Below are 21,072 nucleotides of genomic sequence, written 5' to 3' on the forward strand. Positions count from 1 at the left end.
TGATTTCATCACATTCATGTCAGAAAAGGCAGACTCTCAGAGGTATGTAGACCCAAACAAAGCAGACATTTTCAGAGCTGCTTGGAGAAGATTCTTATAGTTATCTGGTTATACTAAGCTCCAGAAATACTGAGAATACTGTTGGGACTATAACTGCACATTATTTTGAAGATTTACTAATATGTATATATAATATATAAAATCCTATGTCTCTCTGTCTGTCCGCTTTTCACGAGAGAACTACTTAACGGATTTAGATCAGGTTTTTTTCTACAATTTGCTTGAACATTCCAGTTGATTTTGCGACTGCTCTCATTTCGCTATGAAACATAGTTCGCTTGTGGTACCGATTTATTTGCGCGAACCCGAGAAAAAGGCGACCGAGGGCAGGGGGGCCTTCCTTACTCACTTGCCAGTTTTGGGGCATGTTCCATTAACTCTGCTTACAGCGAACGAGAGAACAATTGAATTCAACTTTGTTTGATATTTAAAATAAAGTGTTACTTAAGTCTTGATGAGATTGAGGCCGGATATTCTGTTAACTGTATGCCACATTGAGAAGATAGATTGCAATTCAGATTGTGGATCATGATTTTGTGTTAAAAAAGATTGTGATATGATTTTTTGTAAAGGTCGCTCACCCTTAATTTGACTAATCAAATTTTAAAATTTATGTAGCATTCATTAACCCTTTGGCGAGCTACTTGAAAAGGGGTTGTGAGCTACCGGTTGCTCGTGAGCGACATGTTGGAGACCCCTGCCCTAATGTCTGATACTTATTGAGACCACTTTGGATTGAGGGCCAATATACAGAACATATTTCAGAGAGCTAAAGATTTTCTTGTACATCATCCATGACAGCATGAAAAGTTATTAGACATTCTGCAAGCATCTAACTTGGATGATGAAGGTATCTGAATAATCAAGAACTTATACTAGTAGCAAGGAGCAACAGTCGGAGATGACGAGAAAATGTCAGCCAAAGTGGAGATTCACAGGGGTGTGAGCCAAGGATGTGTTTTATCACTGTTTATATTCAATGCCTATTCAGAGAGTCTATTTAGAGAAGCGCTAGAGAATGTGGATGGCAGGTTGTCTGTAAATGGAAAGTCATTAATCATCTCCAATATGTGGATGATACAATCATTTTAGCCAGTAATGCATAAGCCTTACAGGGACTTATAGATCGGGAAGCGAATATCGGTGAATCTTATAGAATGGAAGTCAACACATCCAAGACAAAGATGATGATTGTGAGTAACAGGAACTTAATGGACATACTGTAGACATAATGTTTCGTATCACACAAACACTGCTAAAAGAGTACAATCATTTACTTATCTGGGTGGTATGCTAATTGTAAGAACTCATATTGAAAGGGTGCACAACGCATTCAACCACTTAAGGAAGACACTCTGTAGTGTGAGTATGAAGCAAGAATTCTGGGTAAGAATGCTGTGATGTTATGTATTCTCAGTTCTAGATAGATAGATAGATAGATAGATAGATAGATAGATAGATAGATAGATAGATAGATAGATAGATAGATAGATAGATACTTTATTAATCCCAATGGGAAATTCACGTTATGGAACAGAAGTATGAACACTTACAGAAATGCCTGGAGACATTTGAGATATTCTGCTACCGTCGCATATAGAAGAAGCACACACATATGCCTGTCCCTTTAATCAATCAAATAAGAGTCTGCATTCTATTCTAAAGAAGTGATGATGAGGATAAGAGATGACACACAGGAGCCTGCTGAATGGGTCAAAAAGGAAGAGGATCCGTAATAACCATCTACGCTATACAGAAAACCAGAGAGCCAAAGTCACACACTGAGGGGATGATGTTTACCGAATGAGTATGTCTTTGTGCTGCGGTGGGTTGGCACCCTGCCCAGGATTGGTTCCTGCCTTGTGCCCTGTGTTGGCTGGGATTGGCTCCAGCAGACCCCCGTGACCCTGTGTTCGGATTCAGCGGGTTGGAAAATGGATGGATATGTCTTTGTGATAAGGTCACCATCAAAGCTGGAGAAACTATTTCTGCAACTTCAGTCAACACGAAAAATAGCTTACAAGCACACATACACAAAAAAACATGATTGCCAAATTTTCAGGAGCAGAGCATACACTCTCCTTTCATGTGTAATTCACATGGTGACTTTCTCATTAGTGAGGTCTTTCCTTCCTTTTGAATTCCACTCTTCTGGTACAACATGAGGGTGCCTGTAGAGAAAGCAGATAAATGCCAAGTGCTTTCTAAAGGTGATGAAGATGAGAAGGATTAACGAGACTCGCCAACCAGGCTTTGTGAGGAAAAAGATGAATGGCATGCTGTCTCTTGTAAGTTTTAAGATATTTCATCTTCTGGACTTGGAAGTTAAAATGTTTGTACTTTGCTGTTAACAATGATGGCAGATTAACTGCAAAGCCTGATGAAGGATAATAAGACAAAATATACGTTCGAACAGTAGAGGCAACAACAGTGTTTTCTGCAATGAGAAAACTGAGAAGGCTGAGAAAAACGCCAACCCTGCCAAATGAACCTGCCCTATAAAGAGCCAAGCATCAACCCCCATCCCCCCCCCCCCCCCCCCCCCCCCCCTCTAGAGCTGCAGCGGTGAAAGCTGAACTGATGGATACGTTCTTGCTCTCAGGAGGTTGAATGAACTGAGCTGATTAAATCACGCCAGTGGCAGGGTATAAAAACAGCCTTCCAATCGTTATTTTGTGTAAACTCGCCCATTATGTGCAATAACAATATTGGCAGCACAAGCTTGCTTTAACACCAGAGCCGAGGCTTTCACATTCTTAATAATAATGGATGGTGTGTGTCTGAGAGAGGCTGAAAAGGAGAGGGGGGAGAGGGAGGGTGGGAGATTCTCGTGTCCTTTCATAATCACTTCAGTATAGCACAGCGGATCATAGAGTGACTGACAGACAGACATATGCTTATCTGAGTCCTGCTTTTGTTAAATAAGGGATGCAATTATTATTGTTATAATGATGATGATGATTATTATTATTATAACTACCACACAGCAACACTGGGCACTCAAGACATGAGCCAACCCTGGGCAAGGTGCCAGCCATTCAAAACGTCTCTCATCCACACTTAGACCATTTAGAATTGCCAGTTAACCTAACATGCATGTCTCTGACATATGGAGGAGACACTAAAGTACCAGAACAAAAACCCCACACAGGTGCAAAAAAAATTGTGCCAGATCCACAGAGACAAATCCATATTTCCCTAGCTTTTACAGAATACTGTCACGTTAAAATTTCAAAGTTTCCCAATACACCACTCTTTACCGCAGCTACTTGTATCTTTGTTTCTCTAAGCGAAGCAAACATTTCTAATGTTTGTTTTAAATGTATGTTTACCCACCTTCCATCTGTGCCCCATGCTCTCGTTAAAGATCTCAGTCTAAAGTAACAGCTGCTATCCACCATACTAATTCCCTCCATAATTTTCATCACATCTATCATGTCAGCTCTAAATCTCTGCTTTCTTCAATTGAAAAGATTTAACTCTTTCAATCTTTCCTCAAAGCTGATAAGTTGAAGCCTCTCAATAAGTCTAGTCGCTTCTCTACGGACCTCCTTGTGTGCTGACTTGTCGTTTTTAGGTTTGCGTATAATACAAAAAGCACTTACTGCAATAGCCAGATCTGTCTGTCTGTCTGTCTGTCAGTTCACATGATAAAACTTGGCACTCAGTGGATTGATTTTGTCTAAATTTGTCACATTTATTCTTTAAGGAAATTTCTAAGAATGGTTCGACTTTTGTTGAGATATCTTGAAAACAGCATGTTGTACACATATGTAAAATTTAACAATTTCGTATTGAACAGTATTGGCAATTTGCAAACTTGTCTGTGTTACCACAGGAAAACATTCTGTGTGACTTCAATTATGAATTAGTTTACTTTGCCAATTTTACCTTGCATATTTTTTGATATTTTTTCTTTTAGTCATTTGACAACCAATCCTGATGGCAAAACAGTGGAACACAATTGCAGTTGTGCTCACTGAAGCAAGAACACCTTGCTGCTGGCCATGGGATAAAGTGGGGTAAGATGTAGGAAGTATGAACAAGTGTTATCATATAAGAAAGGTATGACCTTATGTGTATTTAGTTATAAAATGTGCTGATAATGTTTTTCTTTATTCAGTATAGATGTAATAATATTTTTATTTATTCATCACCATACAAGAGAGCACTGCCTGTTACAGTATGAATGCTGGGGTAAGTCTTGTTACATGCTAAAAATCTGGATACTGTCTACACCTCATCTCATGCTTGTCTCAGAGGCTGTACGGCATTTTGCAAGAAACTCAGTAACAGCAGCTCACTTCTCCTGCTCCTTGAAATTAAAGTGGGTGACATGATGTTTGTGTCCATAAAAGTAAAAAACTACCTAACTTACATAGAAATTTATGAAAGATGGCTCAGTGATACTTTAGGCTGCAACGACTAAACATGTACTCAATATTTCCGTTACACTGAAAACAACCTCACTGCTTTATTATCTAAAGTTTATAATTATGCAATATTTGTCTGACTCTGTAATTTACCTGCAAAGTGTTCCAATAATCTGTTATCTATCATGTATGGATGCATCCAATAATTTTAGCTTTAGACTTCAGTATGGATTTCAAATCTTCATTTGGTACTTCTTTGAAAAATGTTATGTTCAACACAAAGACTGATGAGTCATTCATTACCAGGACACTGCAGTATTAGTCTATGCATATATGATTAATAATGAACTCTATCAAAAATTTTTTAAAAATATCAAGAAACTGTTAATTACTTTATTTTCACCAGTTACATGACTGAAATCTCCAATTGAATGAGAGTCCTAGAAGCAACACAGACAGAGTGCAGGCTTAGAGGCATATGTTCCCCAAATCTAACGTGTTTCCTTGCACTGTCCATGCTTTCTGCACACAACACATTTGGTAGCTGGTGGCTGTTTGCATTCAGTAGGTGATAGAATTTCCATGACAACTTGAGCCATGACAAGCCTTGTGATGAAGAAACGCCTTCACTGCACAATCTGCATCAGCATCAGACCTTACAGGTTCCGTTCCACATCGTCCAATTGATTGTCACTATCTTGATCGCTGTCATAATCATTGAAAAATTAATCTTGCAACAAATCTATTTGTTTCAAAACATTAGCAGCATTATACCTTTTTCACGATGAAATAACTACAGACTGTCTATTTATAACACTATTTTCCGCATAAAAAATTCTATAGCTATCCACTAGATGGCAGCACTGTAGAAGGTAACTGAGACAAGGCAGCAAAGCTCACCAGCAAGCTGGCTGTGTCTATAGTGGCTCCATACTGAGGTACGAGTTACTCTCGTATGTCGTATCTTGAAAGGCTCAATTACATATGAGTTAACTCGTACCTTGCGTTCAAAGTGTTAAAAAAAGTTGAACTATTTAGTCACATACCCTGCATATACAACAATAGCTAACAGCTATTGAATTGGAATCTTCTGTCTAGAAGAGTAATTTCACCTACATGATATTGTGGCAAAGAAAATGGCCCAAATTTGTGTCCAACAGATCAGAAGGCTGATGTGGATGGGTCAGGGGTGACTATTTGCAGAAGATTCCATGAACAGAAATACAGCGGCAAGATACAAACTAATAGTTAGCCAGAATAACAGGATGACCAGATTACAGCTTGAGAAAAAAGACTGAAAAGAGTCTGCAGAATTCTGGAAAAAGGTCTTGTGGACAGTTGGAACAAAGATGAACCTGATCAGAGGGATGACAAGAGCAAAGTGTACAGATGAAAAGGAACTGCCTGAGATCCAAAGCAGACCACCTCATCTGTCAAACATGGTGCTGGGGGTGTTATGGCTTAGGCATGCATGGCTGCCACAGGTCCTGGCACACTTTTCTTCATTGATGATTGAACTGCTGATAGCAGTGGCACAATTAATTCTGAGGTGTACAAAAACATCTGATCTGCTCAAGTTCCAGTAAATGCTTCCAAACTCAGTGGATGGCACTTCATCCTACAACAATATAATGTTCCAAACATACTGCTGAGGCAACACAGGAGTTTGTCAAAGCTAAAATATGTAAAATTCTTGAATGGCCAAGCCAGTCACCTGATTTAAATCCAAATGAGCAGGCCTTCCATATGCTGATGAGAAAAATTCAGGGGACAAACCCTCAAAACAAGCAGGGACTGAAGATGGCTGCAATTAGAGGCCTGGCATAGCATTAGCAAATAAGATCCTCAGCACCTGTCATTACATGCAAGGGATAAACGACAAACTCCTAAATATGACAAAGGCTTTAATAGACCTGCCATTGCTGTGTCCCAAACATTATAGTACCCTGAAATGGGGGGGCCATGTAGAAAAAGCATTGTCATTTCCACAGGGTGAGACTGAAATATATGCTAATCCCCAAAAGTCTGCAATGTGCACTTTAATCACATCTGAATTGTTTGATTTGTAATATATAGGATTGTGAAACAGAAGGATAAATCAAGGAAGGATGTGTGTTTGTCCCAAACATTATGGATGGCACTGTATATAATATTTTTAATTATAATAAGTAATTCTCTTAAATACGTTTACAATGAAAATCATTTGTCACATATCTGTCCAAGTCTGAATTCCATCCATCTTTAATGATTGGGCTGACTCTACAGTAACGGCTTTCCCACCTAGTTTAATTTCATCCTGTTTTGTTGAAATTATTTAAGAACACTAAAAAGGTGAAGAGAACCTCTGTTAACATCACCAAATTTACAACAATAATCCCAATGCCATAACCCATTCCTTTTAGTCCATGAGACAATCTTTTTTTTTTTCTCCCATCTTTATATAATGCCTTTAACTCCACCTTAGTTTGATATCCACCCTTTGATGAAATGGCTTTTCACCAGTGCTCTTTGAAAATTAAGATAAAATAATATCATTATGCACCCCCTCTGATCAAAAAGTTTTGCTCATTCATCATAACATTTGAGAAAACAGGATTCCCAGTCTATACCTAGTCTACCCTTTGACCAAGATGAATTGCCTTTAGACAAAATCATAAGAGATTGTATTAATTTAAACAGCTTCTGTAAAAAGCCAAACTTCAACCTGGGACAAATAAAGTTCTGTCTACCTGTCCATCCATCTATCTTATCCTGCCAACTTTACTAAAATTTATCTATCTACCTTATCCTGCCTACTATACTAAAATTCTTATCTATCTATCTATCTATCTATCTATCTATCTATCTATCTATCTATCTATCTATCTATCTATCTATCTATCTATCTATCTATCTATCTATACTAAAGTTCCTATCTATCTATCTGATCCTGCCTACTATACTAAAATTTCTATCTATCTATCTATCTATCTATCTATCTATCTATCTATCTATCTATCTATCTATCTATCTATCTATCTATCTATCTATCTATCTATCTATCTATCTATCCTGCCTATTATACTAAAATCTATCTATATATCTATACTAAAATGAATATCAATCTATCTGTCTATCCATCCATCCATTTTCTAACCCACTGAATCCGAACACAGGGTCATGGGGGTTTGCTGGAGCCAATCCCAGCCAACACAGGGCACAAGGCAGGAAACAATCCTGGGCAGGGTGCCAACCAACCGCAGGACACACACAAACACACCCACACACCAAGCACACACTAGGGCCAATTTAGAATCACCAATCCACCTAACCTACATGTCTTTGGACTGTGGGAGCCACCGTGCCGCCCTCTATCTGTCTATACTAATCATTAATCAGGAACAAAATTTAAATAAAATGAAGTCCAAAAAAGACCTTATTGAATCTCCAATATGTGTCATCCCTACCTGGACTTTTGCTGGACACTCCAGTTCTTCTCACATATCTCGAAGATGCGCAAGTTAGATTAGTTGACAACTTTAAAGGGGTTCATAGTAGTGAATATGGGTGTATGAGTGAATGAGTGTGCCCTGTGATGCTCCCGTGTCCCATCCTGGATCCTGCCATGTGCTTACTGCTCCTGGGATAGTCTTTTCTCCTTGAAAGAATTGGAAATTCAATTCAATGAATTCACAAGTTGGTCATCGAACTTTTCAATGCTAAAGTTGGGACCCATTAACACGGACATTCTTTTTCACTGTAGCACAATGGATTACTATTAACATTCTGAAAGACATGAAATTTGAATAAAAAATGTGATTACTTTCTTACTTATTAGAATGTGTAGCTGAAAAAGACTGATTTGTGCTGTTGTTATGTGAAGAAACAAAAAAGGCCACATCTATTCGTGCTCAGTTACAATAGACCACAAAAAAAAAAAATCAAAGACAACAAAACCGAGCCAAAAGCCAACATTCATTGTTCAAGTGTCACACCAATATCCTTTTTCTAACCATTATTCAAATGCAATTAGTTATGAAAAATAGGCAACTCACTCCTCTCGCAATTAAGACTCCGGCAGTTGATTACAACTCTTTCTCCCAAGAGCTTACAAGTGTGTAAATTCACATCAGCCCCCCTCGGACCCTGTTTAATCGGAAAGGTCATTTACAATGAAGCGCAGAGCAATGATTAGGAGCAGAGGCTCTAAACAGCTCATTAAATCCTCTAAGTATCTAAATTAAGCCTCCCCCACACCCCTGAACCGTTGCTGTTCCGCACACAGACGCCACTTAGGAGGACTCGAGGAGTGTTCAAGTGGTCTGCCGGGTTAATAGACTGGCTTTTTAAGCATCGGTGGCTTTGTTTCTAATCTCATTTCAGCCACAGAGAAATTAATACTAAAGGTTTTGTGACACATGTACTAAAATAAGAGATCCTGAAGATCCTGACGTGGCTGGTGTTTTAAAATATATGTGCTCACAGTCAAGAGAGCCATGGAAAGTTTTGTGTTTGTGGCTTTGTAGCTGTCACTTACACTGACAATCAAAGTTAGCTGAAATCTGACAATGAAGTACAATCGTGTCAGTTTTCTGAATTATAACAGTGCAGAAAACCTTCCTATTCTCTTCATACCCACATAGAGCAGAGTCATCCTACGCAAAAATCTTAAATCTTTAAGAGAAGAAATTTTGCTGGTTTGCCGAAATAAGCAAAAGTAAATATTGGTTATGTCCCTTAAAAATGACGGAACTAAAAGGCTTAACTCTGACAGATGGGATAATTTCCCATACCGCCAATCACACCGGACAAATAAAAAAACAGAAATCTGTCACATGCTTGGTCTTCAGCCTCTTCGTACACTGAACTAAAGTGTGTCGCTTATGGGTACCAATTTAAGACAAACACTAGAGAAAGATTTGGATGTAAAGCACTGGTTCTGTCTCGGCAGGTCTTTTGCAACTTTATTACCAAGCAGAGCTTCCTTCACCTGCTATCTGATGTCAACAGCTCATCCAGAATGCATTTGCTTGACTTGTGTTTTCTGTGCCTCGTTTCACTACCTACTATTCTCCTCTGCTTCAGTCTCTTCACTGGCTTCCTGTTGCTGCAAAAATCCAGTTCATAATTCTTAATCTTGACCTACAATTCTCCCTAACCCTAACCTTACCCTAAGCCTAACCCTAATTTCTGCCTCTGTCCGTCTGTTAACTATCCCTCTTTCTTATCAGACATGCCAAGACTGGACAATGCTTCTCCATTCCTGACCTAAAACGATTGAATGATCTCCCTTAGGTGATTTAAACTGCGCCCAATATACTCATGTGGAGGCGTCTTTTGAAAACTCTCCTTTTCAATAAATGATTTGGAACTGCACAGTGTCTCTTCTCCAGGATTGCTGCTGTTGTACTGACAAATGTTTAAGATACTGATGAGTGTCTTAGTCTAGATGTAAATATAATTACACAAAATTGCTTTGTGAGTTTCCTTGGAGAAAGGTGTCTACTAAGTAAATAATAATCATCTTCTTCTTCTTCCTTTTCATCTTTACCACTTTTATGTGGGGTCAAAGTGTTTGATCAACCTTCACCAAAGAGCTCGGTCCTGCACCTACTCTGCAGTCAGACCCTTTTCCTTCAGTTCTTCTTTTACTTCATCCATCCACATCTTCTTTCTCTTCCCCTGTACTTGTATTCCCATCACTCTTTTGTCCATATATTCATTGTTTCTCTTCATGACATGTCCATACCACTTCAACCTCCTTTCTTGTACTTTCTTAGATATCTCTCGCACTTTGTTGTACCTCGGATTATTTCATTTTTTTACTCTGACCTTTTTGTAACTCTACACATCCATCTGAACACTCATTTTTGCCACGTCCAACTTCTTCTCCTGCATTCCCTTTAAGACCCATGTCTCGGCTCCACACATCATTGTCGAGTTACACCACTGCCTTAAATACCTGACCTTCAACCATCAACTTAATTCTTTGATCACTCAATACTCATGATACCTTCTTCAATTGCTCCATGCACACTGTACTCTATGGTTTATCTCTGCATCTAGTTTTCCATCTTGGGCTACCACTGATCTTAGATATTTAAATATATCCACTCTTTTCAATAGCTCTCCCTGCAGGCTAGCATCTCAATTCTGCTCATCATTGACATTCATATATTCTATCTTCTTCCTATTTATCTTCAACCCTCTATCTTCCAAAGCCTTTCTCCATTCTTCCAACTTCCTCTCCACTTCCTCTTTTCTGTCATCAGCAAAAACCCTGAAGCAGGGGGATTGGTCTTTAACCCCACAAGTCAACACGTCCATAAGCAGACCAAAGAGATAAGGACTTTAAGAAGATCCCTGGTGCAGACCTCTTCTAACTGGGATCTTGTCTGTTTCCCCAACATTGCTTTTAACCAGAGTCCCGACTCCCTCATACATATCCTGGACAGTCCTCACCTGCTTCTGTGGTACTTCTTTCTCTGTCATGCACCCCCAGACTTCATGTCGCACTCTTAGCCGAACCAGCCCTTGCCCTGGTAGCCCTCGCTCACTTCCTACAGGGGTCAGCAGAGGTCTTTGATTGTTGTGTATGGGGTACAACCTATCATTTTATGATTATGATTAGACTTATTCCTTCATTAAGGATTTGGCTAAAATTTTACAGCTGGATGCTCTTCTTGACACAAACCCCCTCTATTTGTCCATGTATGGGACTGGCGCCATGTTGGGCTGGTTAGCCTCCCCGGTGGCTCGATTAATAATAATAGATATAATACAGGGTGAGTCAAAATTATGTTAACACTAATGGTACTGCTATGTATATACTTATATACAATTTGTTGTAGACAATTTATGTGCCACATATGGTACATATGTTGAACAGATTGAGACATTCCTGTAAATCATCTTGCACATATGAAGTACCGTATATACTCACATGTAAGTCGGGGCTTGAAACCCGAAAAATCAATCATAAAATCAGACCCCGACTTATACGCCCGTTCAAAAATATGACACTTAATTTTTTTTTTTTTACATCTTCTTGCCTCCTCCAATCTCGCACCAGTTTCTCAGACACATTGAATATAGTTGCAGCAGCGCAGTTACCAATTTCTTTCGCCACTTCAACGACTTTTAATTTAAAGCCAACTTCATATTTTCTTCTGATTGAATGCTCCATCATAGATAAGGAATACTCTTATGGTGAAGGTGTATGAGGGTGTGAGATACAAAAAAAACATAACAATGCAAACGTTGCTTCAGAATAGTTTGTGTATTACCGTGTGGTCACGTAGGCACAATACATAGAAAAAAAAGGCAGCGTGCTTCGTGTTACTCTGAGAAATTAATTCATGCATTTATCTTTAGTAGGATTGACTACTGCAATGCAGTGTTCACTGGATGTTCAAACTGTTCTTTATACAGCCTCCAGTTATTAAAAAATGCAGCTGCAAGAATTATTACAAGAACAAGAAAATACGAACACATAACTCCAGTTCTTAAATCCTTACACTGGTTCCCGGTTAAGTTTAGGGCAGATTTCAAAATCCTTCTTTTAACGTATAAAGCATTAAATGGCCGAGGTCCGACTTACTTGTCTGAACTTATCATGACTTACAAACCAGAGTGCACTTTAAGATCTTAAGATGCTGGTCTGCTTATGGTTCCAAGGATTAATAAAAAAACAATGGGAGGTCGAGCTGTTAGTTACAGGGCCCCTAAACTGTGGAATGGTCTGCCTGCTACTATAAGAGATGCCCCTTCGGTCTCAGCTTTTAAATCCCGGCTGAAGACTCACTACTTCAGTTTAGCACACCCTGACTAGAGCTGCTGATTAACTCTACAGACTGCATCTCTGGTGTTAGTCATTAGCACTAAAACATAAGTAACATGATAGTTAGAATTGGATACTAACTCTCACCTATTCTGTTTCTCTTCTCTGTACTCAAATGTGGCACCTGCCAAGTTGTTTTGCCTGCCTAAGGTAAAGTCATCCCTGATGGAGGATCGCAGGAATCGTGAGAAAGAGGGGTTCTTTCATCGGATTGGCTGGCCCAACACTGTTTTAGCCATGGAATGGCCAAATGGGGGAGGCAGCTTGATGGATGAGGTCTCCAGGAGTCTAAAATTATCCAAATCTTATTATGTGATATCATCTACTGTTAAATTCTGCTCCGTACTTCTAAAATATTTTTATTTTTTATTGAGGATTTGTTCTGTGTATTGTATTGTATTGACCCCCTTTTTTGACACCCACTGCACACCCAACCTACCTGGAAAGGGGTCTCTCTTTGAACTGCCTTTCCCAAGGTTTCTTCCATTTTTCCCTACTAGGTTTTTTTGGGAGTTTTTTATTTGTCTTCTTAGAGAGTCAAGGCTGGGGGGCTGTCAAGAGGCAGGGCCTGTTAAAGCCCATTGCCGCACTTCCTGTGTGATTTTGGGCTCTACAAAAATAAACTGTATTGTATTGTATTGTACTCTCTCAGGTGGGCGTTAGCATATCATAATCTTTTGGACCAATAGCGTGTGTTTTCCGCATTCGACTTATACAACCGACATTATAAAATACCAGAAATTAAATGGTAAATTCAAGTCCCGACTTATTCGTGGGAGTTCTTAAACGCAAGTATATATGGTATGTTTTGTGAATAAATTGCTTCCACCATTCAAATGTTAACATCATTTTGACTCACCCTTTAATGATAATGATGTAACACCATCACTCATCTGTTTTTCCATGTCACCCAGAAGACCAGGAACTAGAAGAGAACCAATGACTCTCAACTAGATAATTGTCCACCAGCTTATCAACTAGACATCAACTGCTGAATGACCGTGAAGAAGGCACACTGGGGGTCATATTCATTATACTTAATGGCATCTTTGCCATTGGCATATTAAACCACTGATATGTCATTCTATCTGATCCTTCAACCTTTATATGTGGGGTGTAGGACTCCACCTTACCAGTCTTGGCTTCATCGACATTTTTTTGTTTTTGATTTCCTACAACAAGATAACACACAAACTATTGCAGTAAATTAAACTTGACTGTTGTCATGTGCTATGTTTGCTTTGAACATGCTATGAAGCCATGTATTTATTTTTGTTGGAAATTCTGACAGATCTCAGGCGGGGCAAGTCAGGTCTCTCCGAACTCATGAGCGTACATCTGTTAATCTGCAATGTTCCTTATTGACGTGATCTTCTAGTTTATGCGCTCCAATAACTGAAGTCGACCTAAAGCCAGGGTTCAGACCCAGCTTCCTGCAGTACGAGGGCCTGCAACACATACTTAAAGATTAATATTAAAACCTCATCACTGATCCTTCTGTTGCTCAAATTTGAGTATGGCCTAGGCGACACCCTCAGATTCTTTCAGTATGTTTGGGATCTGTATTTGCTTTGCAATGGTTAAAGCTTAATTTTGGTTAGCTTTCTTTCTTTCAGTTAGCCGTGGCTTTCCTCAGCATTTGGCCTCATTTTTTATTCTGAGCAGTTCACGCAAGCAGGAAGCTTGAATTAATGGTCTTACAGTAGCTCACAAGGGTGCAGTCATCACTCACAGAATGATCACAGTTGCTGGACTCAGTCAGAGTGTCTGGTCATCAGTGTGACTCATTCAAGTACAAACACATAAATTTTGGTGCAACCTGCCTCAAAAAAAAAAAAAAAATATATCCTTGGTTTGAGGGATTTCCAGTCACAAAATTGCATACTCTGTTTTCTTTGTGACAAGCAGAATTATTGTATGATATGTGTGACACAATCAAAGTGCAAACCTTTAAGAATTACAGAAGGGACAATTGTTAAGAAGTCACCGAACGCAGAAGACAGTTAACATCTTACTCCCAGCTGTGGCACAGTGAAGGTTTTTGAGAAGCTCACCACAAATTACAATTTGATACACAGTATCTGAGAGCTGAAGAAAATCAAATTGTTTTTTTGTGTCCGGTACAAACGCCATAAAATCATGTTATCTGAAAGGTTAAAGGTGCAATTAGGCCTGTGGGATAGCGAGAGTTAGTTTGTATAGATGTGCTAGTAGGAAAGACAGAGTGGAAGAGTTCAGGTAGCCCCTCAGGAAGATAGGGAAGATCAGCTCAAATGTAAATGAATGATAGGAAAAGCAGATCACGTAGGCAAGTCTTCAAAAACAGGATTAAGAGAAGCAAGATTAAACACACATACCTTCCTGAAACAATGTGTCACATGGACTGGCCATTGATCTTCAACAAGCAGGCCAAATGGGATACGATAATAGAAGTGGAAAGTTGGCACAATCAACAGTGTGCATAAAGTCAGAAAGTTTTATGGGGGTGAAAGTGTGTGTCAAATCATAAGTGTCTATAACAGAAGATACGCAGCTCAGTAACTAAAGGTGTGAAGGATCAAAAGAAGAAGTAAGATTTGAGAAGGTTGTACAACTGGAAAACATATTTTAACCAGGCAAGCCTAACAGGTTAAGAGAATACCGCTGGGACCTTTGAGAACTTTCCATTCATGTCCCTGAGGATGAAATTTAAGGAAAGTGGCAGAGATCTTAAAGTTTGTTTATATCAGATGGTTCATGAGATCATCATCAGTACCCTAAGAGAAGAGTTCAGTAACCAAAGTTCTCAACACTGAACTCAAAGTCAAGCAGCAAAGCTAAGTCAAAAACCATGAGCTAAACCAGACTGAGAAATCAATTGAGGTGCTTAACCACTATGTCTCTCTGCTTTATTTTCACAAAATTTACATGTTCATAAAATTGCAAATCAACCTTATCTATATATATAATTCTCTAAGCCGCCGCCAGAGCGGCACGACACCCATGAAAGCACGCAGGAAGGAGCCACACCCACACCCATGAAAGCATGCAGGAAGGAGCCACGCCCACCAACTCTAAGACCATTGGATACAACGAAAACTCGCAGAGCCATGCCCACCAACTTGGACACGACGCCTCGGAAAACACGCCGTCATTTCTGTTTGGCTGTGCTACAGTCCACATGCAGCTCTGAGCCATGTTGACTTTTCGGTTACGACGCACGACCGCGTGCAACATCGCAAACTGTTTTACACGCTACATACAGCAATTCGCATCCGCAACAAACATGCGTCTTCTTAGATGGTCCTGCAGGAACACAGAAAACGTTTCCCCGCCCACCAAAGCAGGACCATGTAAGAAGAGGCATGTTTGTCGCGGATGTGAATTGCTGAATGCAGCGTCTAAAACAGTTTGCGAGGGGTATCCCATGGGATCCTTAAAACAATCCTTTAAAACTGAGGTTAAAACACAATGAAGGAAGCAGTCTTTAAAAACCAATAAGCCCTGTGCCACTGTTTCATTAGCGTCTCACCTGCTTCACCGATGCAGGCCCTGCAACAGTCGAGACACTCTTTCAGCAGCTGACCTTCTCTGTGCCTGACTCCACTATAGGCTGCAACAAAATTATGAGTATACAGGCGCATTTGTTTCACACAAGCTGTGTGGGTGGGTGGGTTGGTGTTAGTTAGTTAATTAGTTACTCGAAGGATTTTAAGATTTAATATGCACAAGCGGTAACACTGCAAAAGCAGCCCAAACCAGAAAAGATGGCTGGCAAAAAGTGGCCGACAAATTAAACGCGTGTGCATTGTACTTACTGTAAGCAGCGTTACGGATTTTGCAAATGTTCATTTTTTTTTCCCTCTGCTTAAAAAACGTTTTAAAAGCGGCGTGATTATGCGGCGTGCTACGCCGCGGGTTGGTATGCAGCGTGTAAAACAGTTTGTTTGTAGCGGATAATTTGCCTTTTACTATTACACAAAGACAATTTCCTGTTAATACTTCGTTACATTGATATAGCGGTGTTCTCAGTATTCAAAGCGCTATCCACACAGGGAGGAACCGGGAAGCGAAACCACAATCTTCCACAGTCTCCTTACTGCAAAGCAGCAGCACTACTACAGCGCCACAAGGCAGTTAAAGAATACACCGGGCTCGATTTTGTTTTCACTTCTGTTTACAGAGATCGGGTTGTAGATAGCATTGTTGCAATGTTACTTTTCTTGGTGGCTTATTACATTACGGATGTTTCACATGTTCATTTTTTCCCCTGTGCTTAAAAGACATTAAAAAGTGTTACTCAACTGTGACTCCGGAACATCTCAGTACGCAAGCTATATTAAGCGTCGACAACGAAGACTCGCTACACCTTAATCTATAAGTACTGACACTTATCCCTACCGACGAAGTAACTTTCACCAGCGTGGCCTTCTTCGTCACAGACGATCCCGCTTTCAGTCAGGAACAATTATATGTTGCTCTCTCCAGAGGTCTATCTTTTCATTCACTCACAGTGGTATCCACAAACCCACCCCATTTGGACAACTGTGTCGTTCAGGAAGTGTTCACCCATCAATACATAATTATGCAGCATATGCTATGCCGCGGGTTGGCTAGTATAACATAGTCATGTTAACATCAACAGCATACCAACCAAAATAAGGGTGCCTAAACCACATAACTGTTAATAAAAAAATAAATACATTGTTTGTACATTCTAACAAGTTTGTTATATAGTACAATAGATACGTTATGTAGTACTGTAGGAGAACATCAGATGGGTGAGTACAATCAGGAGAATTAATCAGCTAAAACACGGCCAGAGGAAAGAGAAGACAGGTCAGGGTAAAGTAAAAACTCAGACCAGTGGGTTTTTGCAGAAACAGATAGGATAGATAGATAGATAGATAGATAGATAGATAGATAGATAGATAGATAGATAGATAGATAGATAGATAGATAGATAGATAGATAGATAGATAGATAGATAGATAGATAGATAGATAGATAGATAGATAGGTTCTTCAAGGCACAGAGTGGTGGCTCTGAGGCTAGGGATCTGCACTGGCAATCGGAAGGTTGCCGGTTCGAATCCCGTAAATGCCCATAGGGACTCTGCTCTGTTGGGCCCTTCAGCAAGGCCCTTAACCTGCAATTGCTGAGCGCTTTGAGTAGTGAGAAAAGCGCTATATAAATGCAAAGAATTATTATAATTATTAACAGTTTCTACATTCAAAATGGAAGCCAGGAAGCACTTTCTCCCACAATTGGTTTGTGGTGATCTGGAAGACACCCCAAGTCACGTGTCTAAAATCTGTGACACATGTGAGAAAGTATTTGGATGAAATATTCAAGCAACCTAGCTTTGAGCTAACCTAATGATCTTGATGGGCTGAATTCTACCCTCTTATTTTTTTAGATTTTGTAATTTCTTAGGTTTCTTTGAATATACAAGACCAGGAGAAGCAAGGTGAACCAATATATTATGGAATACAAGCTACATTCACAAATTCTGAATGATAAGGAACCACTGAACTACAAAAGAACATACAATTAACCAGACGTGAAAGGTGGAGAGATTGGATTAAATAAGATGAAGTTTTAAAAGGATAAAAAGGGTTGGTGACATCAGATGATCCTAAAGAATTAAGAAAAAATGCTGGATCCTAGTCATACAGATGGTTATGTATGACTACAATGGCATGATTGCTGATTGTATAGTTGTATTGTGTATAGTTGTTAAGATCAGACAAATCCCTTTACAGACAATATTCTTAGAGTTGTGTGTAAATTGTGGAGTATAACATTCTAACATTAAATTTAAGCAATTGCACTTACCTGCTCATGATGTTCAATTCCCATGCTAATAGTATTAATGAGAATGGCAATCATGATCCCTCGGTTGAAATACTTGCTCTCCACTATGCCCCACAGTTTGGCTCTCATATCATCCCACAGCTGCTTGCAGTGCCAGCACCCTTCTTTTTTCTCTGCCCCGTCTTCAGGTGTTGGGCTCATTCCTGATCCACTCCACTCCCGTGAAGAGGGGTTTTGCCCATCAGAATCTTCTAGAGCCGTTTCCTTTTCATTTTTGCCTTGCACCTGGTCTAGACCATCCCCTTCTGCCTCAGCTTCACCCTCACCTTCATCATTTTCTGTGTCAACTTCCACCATGGCTTGTAGGGCAATACATTGTGGGCAATTATCTGGATCACAGTTCATTGACATAGCAATAGGGGCAACAATTGCTTGGGCTGTGTGGTCCAGTCGACGGTGCCGGGGACAGAGTGTTTCTGCAATTAAACCAGAAGAGTAAACTTTATAATATTAAAAAAATGTCAGTACAATGTTAACAGTCATATTCAAAATGTAATTTAGGTAGGTAGGGAATGTTCTTAGCAAGATGTACAAATATAAGAGATGCGATCAAAACTAATGGACATTCGTTCAAAAAGTGTACCTGCTAAGGTCAAAAGGGACAACAGTTAATTTACTAGATGCTTTCAATACTTTCTCTTTAACATTCTGTGGAAAACCCTCTAAGGGGTAGAATCCTTCCCGATTTACAAATCATGACAATAACATTTCATTTTATTTGTCTTTGGCTACATACACGTTGTTGTTTTTTAGCGATGTCTGCTCCGTAACCATGCACGTTGTACTTCTGCACCCATTACAAACAAGTACAAGCTTTTCACAACTGCAACTATATGGCATTTATCTACTATATAATAAGACACTAAGGTTTGTGTGGCCAGTCCCTCGGAGAAATCTGATTGGTCAGTTGGCTTTGGTTTGATTGGTCAGCTTGGCTTTAGTGTGATTAGTCAGTTTGGTGACGCAAAGAGTAAGTAGAAGTGTAAGATGCAGAGGAGAGGTAGAGGCGCATGAAGCACGATGAGAGAGCCGCCTTCAATGATGGCAAATGTAAAACCGGACAGGAGGTGAGAAAGGCGCCTTGAAAATCATGATGGAGTCTGAAAAGTTGACTTCTTGCTTGAGAAAGGGAGCGTCGGTGAAGAGAGATTCAGACACACAAATATAGGAAGGCTCTAAAGGTACACTGAGGGCAGGAGATAGCAAATAATTTTTTAATTATTCTATTACCTGTCGTTGAAAGGTACCATGGCTAGTCTCAAATAATAGAAGAATGCAGTCAATACAATAAATTAAAAAACTGAAGGCACCCAATTCTATACTTTTGCAAGGAAAATGCTGTCACATACGTGTGCATGGGAGGCAGCTAAAGGGCTCAAAAGAGGGTAATTCCACACTGGATCAGGGGGTGACAGAGTGCACTGATCCTTTCTCTTTTTCCTCTACAGACCAACCACGGGAAATTCCGCCTGGGTCCGATGACATCACTTCTGGTTTTCTGGGGGCACTGACGACATCACTTCCAGTTGTGGGGCCCGATGACACCACTTCCGGTTCCTGCCCTGATGACATCAATTATGGAGAATCCACTACATCCATTAAACAGTGTCATCTCCAGACAGAGGAGCAGTTTCAGCGACAGACTGCTGTCACCGTCCTGCTCCACTGACAGACTGAGAAGATCATTCCTCCCCCAAACTATGCGACTCTTCAATTCCACCAGAGGGGGTAAACGTTGAACATTATTCAAGTTATTGTCTGTTTTTTACCTGCATTTTTTATTACTCTTTAATTTAATATTTTTTGCTGCTGGAGTATGTGAATTTCCCCCTGGGATTAATAAAGTATCTATCTATCTATCTATCTATCTATCTATCTATCTATCTATCTATCTATCTATCTATCTATCTATCTATCTATCTATCTATCTATCTATCTATCTATCTATCTATCTATCTATCTATCTAATTTCCCCTGTTTTAGATCATTTATGTTAGGTAGAGGGCTGGGTGGTCTCGTGGCCTCAGAACCCCTGCAGATTTTTTTTTTTTTTTTAATCCAGCCTTTTTTTTGTGTTTTTTCTGTCGTCCTGGCCATCGGACCTTACTTTATTCTTTGTTACTTAGTATTGCCTAATCTTATTTTTAGATTTTTATTTTTTCTTTCTTCATCTTGCAAAGCACTTTGAGCTCCATCATTTGTATGAAAATGTGGTATAGAAAGAAATGTTGTTGTCTGGGGCGGCACGGTGGCGCAGTGGGTACCGCTGCTGCCTCGCAGTTGGGAGATCTGGGGACCTGGGTTCGATTCCCAGGTCCTCCATGCGTGGAGTTTGCATGTTCTCCCCGTGTCTGCGTGGGTTTCCTCCGGGCGCTCCGGTTTCCTCCCACAGTCCAAAGACATGCAGGTTAGGTGGATTGGCGATTCTAAATTGTCCCTAGTGTGTGCTTGGTGTGTGGGTGTGTTTGTGTGTGTCCTACGGTGGGTTGGCACCCTGCCCAGGATTGGTTCCTGCCTTGTGCCCTGTGTTGGCTGGGATTGGCTCCAGCAGACCCCCGTGACCCTGTGTTCGGATTCAGCGGGTTGGAAAATGGATGGATGGATGTTGTTGTCTGGCTTTAAAACCGCCATATTTTGTCTGTCTCCTCAGTTCTGTTTTGGACTAATGTCTGTAAAGACCAATCGCTCAGATCTTTGTCTTATTTTCTAACAGTTTTCAAGTATACGGAGTGGCTGCCTCAAACCTTTTTACAGTGTTGCTTGCATCATTTCACAACACTTAGGATGCAAAATGGAGTATAATGTAAACTTTCCACTGTAATAGACGGCCGGCAGCTGAACTCGGCCAGGATGCCCATAGAATGGAAGGATGGGGGAAGACAACCGCTGCGGGAAAATACTTCGCCCAAGACGTTAGATGGCAGCTTTCCTGCAGTGTAGCGGTGCCCCAAATTCATGCAGGGC

At 40.0% G+C, this 21,072-nt stretch overlaps 1 protein-coding gene across 2 annotated transcripts in view; it reads right to left on the reverse strand.

The window, feature by feature from the left end:
* The window catches only part of cacna1ia (calcium voltage-gated channel subunit alpha1 Ia), an 856,996-nt gene that overhangs the window by 197,499 nt on the left and 638,425 nt on the right, over positions 1-21,072 (reverse strand). For both annotated transcript variants that reach the window (XM_051935123.1, XM_051935122.1), the window contains exon 10: positions 18,070-18,524. In XM_051935123.1, the coding sequence (XP_051791083.1) occupies positions 18,070-18,524 (455 nt within the window). The remainder of the gene's footprint in view (positions 1-18,069; positions 18,525-21,072) is intronic.

Source organism: Erpetoichthys calabaricus, chromosome 12, assembly GCF_900747795.2.
Source record: "Erpetoichthys calabaricus chromosome 12, fErpCal1.3, whole genome shotgun sequence".
NCBI classification, from domain to species: domain Eukaryota; kingdom Metazoa; phylum Chordata; class Cladistia; order Polypteriformes; family Polypteridae; genus Erpetoichthys; species Erpetoichthys calabaricus.